The sequence below is a fragment of the Abramis brama genome (genome assembly GCF_963993115.1).
Source record: "Abramis brama genome assembly, chromosome: 4".
Lineage (NCBI taxonomy): Eukaryota > Metazoa > Chordata > Actinopteri > Cypriniformes > Leuciscidae > Abramis > Abramis brama.
Genome location: NC_139966.1, coordinates 37,451,250 through 37,462,055, shown reverse-complemented (window position 1 = coordinate 37,462,055; position 10,806 = coordinate 37,451,250). Strand labels below are relative to the sequence as shown.

Genomic DNA, 10,806 nt, shown 5'->3' with positions numbered 1-10,806 from the left:
AGCCTGGGGGTAAGGTGTCTAATTTTTTTGGTCTAAATTAAGTCAGTCTTTATTTTTGTGAAACAGTCTAACTTGCATTAGACTAGTCTATGAGCAAATTTTAGACTAGTCTAACACTATAGACCAGTCTAAAATAGCTTTGTGAAACCGGCCCCTGGTGTGTGAAATGATTCGCGCAAACATGAAAGCATTGACGTTGATCGTGGGGAATATTCCCTTCGAAAACAAAACTCAGCCACTGCGTCTTCAGCGGTTCGGATTTAGGAACATCAAAATGACTGCTGTGTCCGTTATTACACCCAAGAACAGAACACCACAATTGCTTAGACGCCATTCTGCTCATAGACAGTGCTCCAGTGTATCAACAATGACCGCGCCGGTCCGTGCGGACTATGATTGACAACTCGCTCACGAGTGAGGGCGGGTCTGTGTTGAAACGCTGCTGTCAATCAACAATCGTGGGAGGGGCGTCGATTTTGTGACGTCACAAAATCGAACGGCTTGATTTGAGACAGGGGAAAAAAAATCTTTTTAAGGAGATTAAAAAAAAAAAACACTGGATGGATTTTTATAATTTTATGATGGTTGTGTACAGGCACTGCCAACACACATTTCAGTACAATCAACTTCTAAAAGTGCATGTACCATTATATGACCTCTTTAAGAACGACATGGTTGCTCCCGATCCCGACACGGAAACCCTCCCAGCAGCTTCTTCGCCCAAAGCTCAAGCTGTCTGTTTTTGAGGAAGTGGATGTGCTCAGCATCAGCGCAGGGGATATTGAAGACTCGCCGCTTCAATACCCCGCCTGTAAGTAGCTCGTGGAGTTAGTGACTCAGGCTGTGGCTAAATTAAATATCAGCTGGCCTCGTGAGAGGCAGGAAAAGCAAAAGCATAGCAAATTGGATGAGTGCTTCCTGCAGCACAGATCACAGCCTCCACATCAGGACTTACCTTTCTTTCCCGACTTGCACAATGAGTTGTGTAAGTCGTGGAAAAGACCATTCTCAGTTTTGGAATACAGTACCATTCTAGGGGTGAAAGAGAACGGTTATAGGAGGATGCCGCGGGTTGAAGAGGCTTTGGCCTGCTACCTCTCACCTAGTCTCAGCCTCAGACGTCACGCCCACGGAACGCTGGCTGAACGTCTGATGCATATGCACACTTTTCTAGAAACACTTCAGGAGTTTCGAAGTTGCGATCTGATTGGTTGAATTCTACAGGATGTCCGGGAGACGTGTGTGTCACGTTGTTTCTTGCCTGGAAACAAATGCAGTGACCCCAAAACCCCTCGTGGAAGAAGAAAGCCGTTGTGTTTACAACTGTGACAATGAGCGATTTCCAGGATCAACTAAAACTGGATTTTCAAAAGTATGTGAAGTTTGGCAAATACACAAAAGTATGACTCTTAGACATTATAATGTCAAAGTATGTTTGAACATCCCAGTTCTTGCATGGCCAGCATACTCACCGAACATGTCACCCACTGAGCATGCTTGGGATGCTCTGGATCGGCGTATACAACAAGCGTGTTCCAGGTCCTGCCAATATCCAGCAACTTCGCACAGCCATTGAAGAGGAGTGGACCAACATTCCACAGGCCACAGTCAACAACCTGATCAACTCTATGCCAAGGAGATGTGTTCCACTGTGTGAGGCAAATGGTGGTAACACCAGATACTGACTGGTTTTGGGATCCCCCCAGTAAAAAAAAAACTGGACATTTTAGAGTGGCCTTTTATTGTGGCCAGCCTAAGGCACGCCTGTGCAATAATCATGCTGTCTAATCAGCATCTTGATATGCCACACCTGTGAGGTGGATGGAATATCTCGGCAAAGGAGAAGTGCTCACTAACACAGATTTAGACAGATTTGTGAACAATATTTGAGAGAAATAGGCCTTTTGTGTACATAAAAAAAGTCTTAGATCTTTGAGTTCAACTCATGAAAAATGGGGGCAAAAACAAAAGTGTTGCGTTTATAATTTTGTTCAGTGTATTAAAAAGCAACTTTTGCTAAAAACCCAACAATGCAAGAAAGACATGTTTACTTGTTCTGTGTATAATTGTTACTTGCTTACACCAACTGCAGTCAATTAACGATTAAAGAGTCAGTGAATTTAGTAAACATTACTTGCAAATCAGAATTTAACTAAAGACCTGTTTTAAGATTAATGTTACCTGGAGGAAATTGCTGTGATTGTCTGTGTGTGAAAGCTGCTCTAGCTCAGCGTCTGTCCTCCTCAGATCATCGATCTCTTGCTCCAGTCGCCTCAAGAGTCCTTCAGCTCGACTCACTGCAGCTTTTTCCTTATTCCTGATCTCCTGATCTCCGCTGTGTAAACTCAGAACGTCTTCTCTCAATGGAGTGGATCAGCTCAGTAAAGATCTTCTCACTGTCCTCCACCGCTGCCAGTGCAGAGCGCTGTTATACGACACACAGTTCTGACATTAATCCAACAGTGAACACAGATGTTGTTCGTCTCATGTGCTCAAAACTCACCTTGTGTGACTTTACAGTCTCTCTCTGCTCCTGAACCTGTTTCTCTTTCTGCTGGATGCTCTTTTTAAACTCAGTCTGTGTCTTTCTCAGCTCTTCCTACAGGACAAAAATGCAATGTGCAAGTTATAGTATAGTGCAAATATTTTAAAATACTCCATTTATTTTGATGTTAGTAAAAAGTGAAATCTAAAGAATTTTAGATCTATAATTCATACAAAAAAAAAAAAGAAAATTAAAAAAATTATTCACAAAAATCCACACTAATTATAGTGGTTTAGATCATAAATTACTTTGTCTATAGATAGATAGATAGATAGATAGATAGATAGATAGATAGATAGATAGATTTAAGTTTTAAAACTATCATACATCTATGAAAAGATATACAGTACAATGCTTAGCACTGATAAATAATGAAATATTGATTGATTGTACATAAAAAGAGTAAAGCAGATAAAATAAATGTTTGCATTAGAATGTATGTGTTCATCATACCTGCTTCTCCATCCTCTCTTCTACAGCTGTTACAGTGTCATGGTTTTTGTGTGCATCCATTCCACACAGATAACAAATGCACTGCTGGTCAGTACGACAGTAGATGTCCAAAAGTTTATCATGTTTACGGCAGATCACCTCCTGTAGTTTGCAGGTGGCATCCATCAAGTTGTGCTTCTTACCTTTAAAAAAATGATCGTTTTGCTCGAGGTGATTTTGACAGTAGGAGTTGAGACAAAACTAAACAGGACTTGATGGCTTTGTATTTTGTTCCAGTGTAAATGTCACACTCCACATCTCCTGGTCCAGCGTAGCAGTGAGCAGGAACAACAGCATGGAGTTTTGTCTTCTTCAATTTCTCCACCATTTCAGCAAACACCACATTTTTACATATGACAGGTCTTGGAGTGAAGGTCTGTCTGCACTGAGGGCAGCTGTAAACTCCCTTCGGATCCTCCTGATTCCAGCAGTCTGTAATACAGTTCATACAGTAACTGGGCAATTCTTAGACTACGGGCACTTTCATATCCTTTGATCATATTTTATAAAAAAACATTTAATTTTGAAAAATTCACACTTTCATAGTTAAATTTACAATGAGAGTACTTTAGGAAAATTTTACCGGTAGTCTATGATGATTTTTTCACCTTTTTAAACATCATTATACATGCAAATATTGCTGTTTTGTGCTTGTCCCACACCCAGACTTCTGATCTTCAATAATGAAAAAGAAGTGTAAAAAAAATATTTATCTATTTTTTTTTAATATGACTGACTAAAGTATCAGTAAAAGAATCAAAACATAATTGAGGTATTTAAGGTCAGACAACTATTAATGTGATTTTATATACAAAATGTAGTTGTCCCACAGTATTGCCGTAATTTCCACCACAACGCTGTAATGTCCCTTTAAAAAGTTTTTTTGAAAGATTTTTTGGGTAGTTTCTATGGAGATGAACAATGACATCACAGCACATGTCTAACATGGAGGAGATTTTGAATTTCCTCAGCAACTTGGAGAAGAAAACTCAAGGTAAATATTGCTTGAAATGCAGCAGATTTTCTAGTGTCATGTATTGTTTTCCACCTTGTATTTCTTCTAACGCCATTCTTTCTTCCTCATATCTTTTACAATTTAATAAAATGTGTTTTGCTTTCTCTTGAGTGTTATAGTGGGTGCAAAGTCCAGTGGAGTGTTTTCCTATTCTATGTAATGTGAACTTTAAACCAGCATGACCTATTCTAAGTCGTGTAATTATCATTTCTTCCTTTGGATTCCTGCACTGCCTAAAACTTATGTCTACTTGTTTTTGTACATTATACAAATGTCAAACCTTGAATTCACTGCCCCATCAGTCCACACCCCAAAACCCCATTTGTTCGGAAGCTCTAGGAATGGAATCAATCCAATCCGCACCCCACAGAACCTCGAGTTTAATCATGTCAAACTCTCTACTCCACCACAGACCCAGGTCACCAGCATGGTTTCATCTCTCAAGTTCCCAAATTAAAGGGATGCTGATAATGACAGCATTATAATGCATTATTCTTAGAACAGCCAGTAGGAGGAGACAAACTACCAACCGATCATTTACTCTTTAATTATTGTTAACGCTGTCAATTATTGTAACAGAACACTCCCCGTCTGGCGTGATTGAGCGCCACCACTAAGTAACTGCTTGTTGACACACTACTTTAACTTTTGAGAGTCCAAGGAAGGAGTACAACAATCTCTGTTACTGGTATAAGGAAGAGCTTGGTGCCATCTTGAAACCCTTATTTCCATCTTGCGAACTTTTCCTTCTTTGCTTGGAAAGGTCTGCGTAATTATTCCCATTGGCCATTAATTTCTTTTGGCTTGGCTATATTTGAGGAGCACAATGCTAATGGGATCAACATTGGGTCGGTCAGATTGCCACTTCCTACGTGTCTGTAGTGAACACAGATACTGTTTCCTCCATTCATCCCAGAATATGTTAGCCAGATGTTGGACCTGTTGCCATTGACACTGGAAAAGATCTTTGGTTCCAAAGTCACCAGCAGGGTCAATTGGATCAGTAGACACCGGCACCAGGGGTCTAGCAATGATGATGGCAGTTACTTCAGCCATAAAAGTAGTGAGCACTTCATATGTGCCCTAGCTGAAGGAACATGGAGTCTAGTATCTTCCTTGCCATCCCTATCATTCTTTCCCAGGAGCCACCCATGAAGGAGGCATGAGGAGGATTGAATATCCAAGAGCAACCATGTTCTGCTAGGTATTTTTGAACACTATTATCATCGATTTTCGATCGTCCCACAATCTGAACGAATTTGTTTTACTGGTCCTCTGAGAGCAAAGAAGCGCCTGAGAGCATTAATAAAACTGAAGGTATCCAACGACTCAATTATTTCAATATGGACTGCCCTGACGCTGAGACAAGTGAAGATTACCGTCCCTCTTTTGTCATGTGCCAGGCATCCTCTTGTCCGATGTGCGTAGATGGATCATGGGCCAAATACATCTAGGCCTACGTTGGTGAACGGAGGATCTGTACATATCCGGTCTGATAGAAGAAAAGCCATCTTCTGAATTTAGAAGTGGCCACAAAGTTTTCGACAAAGGACACAATTGTACAGGATGTTATTCACAAGCCTCTTGCCTCGAATGATCCATAAACTAGCTGCACAGATAGCTCCTTCAGTGAGCAAGCGTTCTTGATGCTGGGTTTGTTGGGGATGATAATGCCTTACCAAAAGTATCCAACGTGGTCCTTGCCAGGAACGATTTGAAATTACGTTTTAATCCTTATCCAGTTTCGCTGCTGAAATGCGACCTCCAACTCTCAGAAGGCCCTGTTCATCAGTGAATGGATTCAGTGACTAGTTTTAGGAAGATTTTTCCCACTCTTCATGCATGACATTTCTGTTGCATAGGTTTCTTCCTGTACGGCAGGAAGTATTACAATCTCAGCCTTTTGTGAAGTTTTCTGCAGAGCAAGCTGTTGGACAATAATGACAACCTCTACTCTGATTTTATTTTGAGATACCAATTTCCAGTGTCTAGGAAAGAATTTAATCTAGTTATCTCTTTGGAAATGTGTATGCTCTTCAGAAACAATAATAGTGGCTCAATGATTTTTGTTTGTCCCCCCAGCCCTGAATCCCCTGTGGTTGGATCTATTTGTTTCTCTGTACAAAAATCCAATTACAAAATCAGGTCTTTATTTTTTAACCTTGTTTTCAGTTTGCACCGTTTCTTCTTCTTCTTCTTCTTCTTCTTCTTCTTTTAATTTTTATTGGTGGTTGGCAAACCAACTTAAATGTACATTACCGCCACCTACTGGACTTGAGTTTGGACAGCAGCTTGACAAGAGGGAAGGATAAAAAAATAAAAAAACTTTATATTCATATTACATTCTTTCACTTATCACAATATTTTATTAATAATTAATAAAATAATGAATAAATAATTCATTAGGAGACTATACATTTTTTCCCAGCAGATTTTCTAGTGTCATGTATTGTTTTCCACCTTGCATTTCTTCTAATGCCATTCTTTCTTCCTCATATCCTTTACAATCTAATACAATGTGTTTTATTGTCTCCTGTGTGTTATAGTGGGTGCAAAGTGTTTTCCTATTCTATGTAATGGGAACTTTAAAGGTGCCATAGAATGGATTATTTTATTATTTTATAATGTTTCCTGGGGTGCCCTTATAATGTTAGTATGTTTTTTAGATCAAAATTTGTTATAATTTAGAAATAAAAGGCATATTTCCTAGCCTGATTTCATCCATTGATTTGAACACTCTGTTTGAAGGGGCGTGTCTGCTGTGAGACTTCAGTGTTGTTGCCCACTGCTGTGATTGGCTGACATGCTTGCATATGAAATATCTGGCATTACATGTAGAGCTATCTGGAAAACTTTTACTATTACAGCTTTTATATGTTTTTACTATTACAGCTATCGGGATTAACGAATCATGAGAAGTTTTTTTTTAAGTATTTAGATCTATTCCCATCACATAAAAGGTTTCAGTGATGAGCACTGAGCAGATGACAGCCTGTTGATCGCGTGAATGAAGATCTTATCACTGCAACGCGATATACTGATGCATAAACAGTGTTGAACGACTTTGAAAGAAAGATTATCTGTCTGAATTTGAACAATTACACATCAGAAATTCACATAACCCACTGGTTCTCCAGAGGCTCGGATGAAGGAGCAAAAAAATATTTTTGTGTTCATTTGTACAACCAAACACTGAGCAACTGCCATGCTTCGTTCGCTCGTTTGCAAGCCATGATGTCTCTCGAGGAAAAAACAATATCGCGCTGGATCTAGATAACACAATGTAAATTATCGTTAATAAAATCCCTACTTGCCGCTTGCGGGAATATAACGTTAGTTGAAATTGCCCCCTTCGTCCGTTTGAGACGCCGAGAGAAGCCTGGCTGCTTGATATTGTTGTAACAGTCCGTGGTGAAATGGGCAGAGCAACTAAACAACTTCGAATTAAACTGTAGCGGTATCCGATTATAGATAGATAGATTATAGATAGATCTGCCATTTTCCCTATGATCCTCCTCCTGCTTGTTTCTTCACCTGCAGAACTTCTGATGATTCGGCTGTGCAGTTTCGCCTGGCACTGAGCATGGGCTGGCATATGCAAATTTTTAGAGGCGTACATATTAATGATCCCATCGGTTTCGTCACAGTTGGTGTTATGTGGAGATTCGCCCGTTTTTCAGGGGTGTTTTTCAAAAACGAGATTTAAATAAGAAAGAGAAAACTATGGTGTTTGAGACTCACTGTATGTCATGTCCATGTACTGAACTCTTGTTATTTAACTATGCCAAGATAAATTCAATTTCACATTCTATGGCACCTTTAAACCAGCATGACCTATTCTAAGTCGTGTAATTATCATTTCTTCCTTTGGATTCCTGCCCTGTCTAAAACGTATGTCTACTTGTTTTTGTACATTATACAAATGTTGTCCAGTGCCAGCTATGTACCAGTATTCTGGTGATGATTTAAATGCTCTAATACAAATCCGTTTTTTGAGGTTTGATTCTGCTGCTGACATATATGCTAGGCAACCATAATCTAACGCTGCTCTTAAAAGAGCCTGATATAGATGTTTATGAGCGATGTTCTGCTTGCTCCCCATCTTGCCCTGACAGACACCTCAAAACATTATTAATCTGTTTACATTTATTCCTAGGCAAGGCAAGTTTATTTATATAGCACATTACATACACTATGACAATTCAAAGTGCTTTACAGAAAGGAATTAAAATAATCACAAAATAAAAGCAAGGAAAATTAAAACAGTTATAAAATGAATTAAAAGAGTAAAAAGATGATACATAGATAAACTTCTCATCTGACAAAACACTGGTGTATCATATTTTTCACAACTCCCAGTTTTACTCTGAGATTTTCCCATGGTGGTTACACTGTGTCTGTGGTGTTCTTTCGGCACGCCTAAGAAATCTATTGGACGTCTCCGATGGACCCGATTTTTCCCTAAAATCGGACAGGAGGAGCTCTAGGACTGACTCACGGGGTAACCTTGGATTCACTGCACCATCACACCCCAAAAACCCATTTGTTCGGAATCTCTAGGAATGGAATCAATCCAGTCCGCACCCCACAGAACCTCGAGTTTAATCATGTCAAACTCTCTCCACCACAGACCCAGGTCATCAGCATGGTTTCATCTCTCAAGTTCCCCAATTAAAGGGATGGTTCGGAGTAAAATCAACCTAGTGTCCTTTGCACCATGACCTCAATGAGGATATTCTTCCTCATATCTTTTACAATCTAATAAAATGTGTTTTGCTGTCTCTTGCGTGTTATAGCGGGTGCAAAGTCCAGTGGAGTGTTTTCCTATTCTATGTAATGTGAACTTTAAACCAGCATGACCTATTCTAAGTCGTGTAATTCTTCCTTTGGATTCCTGCTCTGCCTAAAACTTTACATATACATTACATTATACAAATGTTGTCCAGTGTCCCAGTATTCTTGCCATATTTTGTTTGTATGTCCCTTTATTATGGTTTTTATTTCCGCTCTACATAATGGTACTTATCAACTGTTTTATTGATCCTTTTGCCAAAACATCTAAAATCTCATTTCCTTCCACCCCTACATGGGCAGGAACCCAAAAGAAGGAGATCTTGCCCTCTATCATACAGTATTAAAAGCAAGTGGAATATATGGTATATTATATCTTGTCTGCATGATGCTTTCCCAGATTGTATACTAGATAATGCAGATTAGCTGTCAGAAGATATGTCTACATTTTGGTTCTATTTATTTTCTACCAACCACTGTATTGCCAATAAAATTCCTAAAAGCTCTGCCGTGTATACCGATAAATTATCTGTTGTTCTTTTTTGGACTGCTATTTCATAATGAGGAATGAAGAAAGCAGCACCAGTATGGCCTGTCTCTGGCTGCTTTGATCCATCTGTAAATATGAATAGTTTGTCTTGATAAAGGTCCATATAGTTTTGAACTATTATCCTCTGTGGCATAATTATAGATTTTTCTTTTAACATTTGTTGAAGGCTTATATCTACAGATGGTTTTGAGAATTTCCAAGGTGGCACAGTTGAAAATGCCACCGTGGGGCCGAGTAATCTTGTAAGGTGACCTTGGTGGGATGTATCCCACTATGTCCTAGTACTGTAAATATATCCAATACACCAGCATGATCTTGACCCTCCTTATACGTAAAGGTATCTCTCCTGCCTCAACCTGTAATGCAGTCACTGGTAATGATTTAAATGCTCTAGTACAAATCCAAAGTGCCTGTGCCTGTTCCCCATCAAGTTTTTTGAGGTTTGATTCTGCTGCTGACATATATGCTAGGCAACCATAATCTAACGCTGCTCTTAAAAGAGCCTGATATAGATGTTCATGAGCGATGTTCTGCTTGCTCCCCATCTTGGCCTGACAGACACCTCAAAACATTATTAATCTTTTTACATTTATTCCTAACTTTATCAATATGTTGACACCATCAAAGAACACTCCCAATAATCTTACAACCTTCACCTGTTCAAGATCTTGCCCATACAGTTTAAGTGGTACTGTTTTAGGACGTTTAGAAAAACATATAACTTGTGATTTTGAGATTGAAATTTTAAATCCCCATTTATTTGTCCACTGTTCTACTTTCCCTATTACATTTTGCATTTTCCTTCTTAAAAATTATATATTCCGACCTCTAACCCAGAGTGCCCCATCGTCCGCATAAAGTGACTTGCCTATGTTTCCTTCAACCTGATCAAATAAGTTTGCTCTATGTCCATAGTTGAGTTTGTTGTCATTGTTTCAGATTAGTTATTATTTAGTTCAGGTGTGTGTCATTAATTATCCTTGTTTGCACGTGTACTTAAGTTCCTCTGATTCTGTTTATTGCTGTTGGGTCTCGTCTGTGTCTAGATGTGTTGTATGCTGCTCATTTTGTTTAGATTACTTATGTGTGGATTCATTAAAGACTGCCTTTCATCTTAATCATCGTGTTCTTGTACTTTCCACAACACAGCGTTGTGACAGTCAAACATTATGAGATGACATAAAAGGGTAAATTACCTAAAAAGATGAATTTTTTGGATATTAAGTCATAATTATATGAGATAAAAAGTCGAACTTTGACATATCTTGTAATAATTACTAGATAAAAATATTAAAATTATGATGTAAAAACTATGACATAAAATGTCAAAACACAGGATATAACACATGATAATTATTGAATAACATCCAAATTTGATGTAAAAGTATGGGCTTCCATAGATGTTTAAAGCAT

General features: G+C 38.8%; 1 protein-coding gene across 1 annotated transcript; it reads right to left on the bottom strand.

The window, feature by feature from the left end:
- Nucleotides 1–2,311: 2,311 nt before the first annotated feature.
- Nucleotides 2,312–3,185, bottom strand: LOC311081428 (uncharacterized protein; the record flags this gene model as incomplete). The annotated part of the gene is made up of 3 exons (XM_084111965.1): nt 2,999–3,185; nt 2,504–2,599; nt 2,312–2,425 (listed from the first exon to the last, which is right to left on the bottom strand). The coding sequence occupies exons 1-3, from the start codon at nt 3,161–3,163 to the stop codon at nt 2,312–2,314; spliced, it is 375 nt and encodes a 124-aa protein (XP_083968091.1). The 5' UTR covers nt 3,164–3,185.
- Between the last annotated feature and the right edge of the window lie 7,621 nt (nt 3,186–10,806).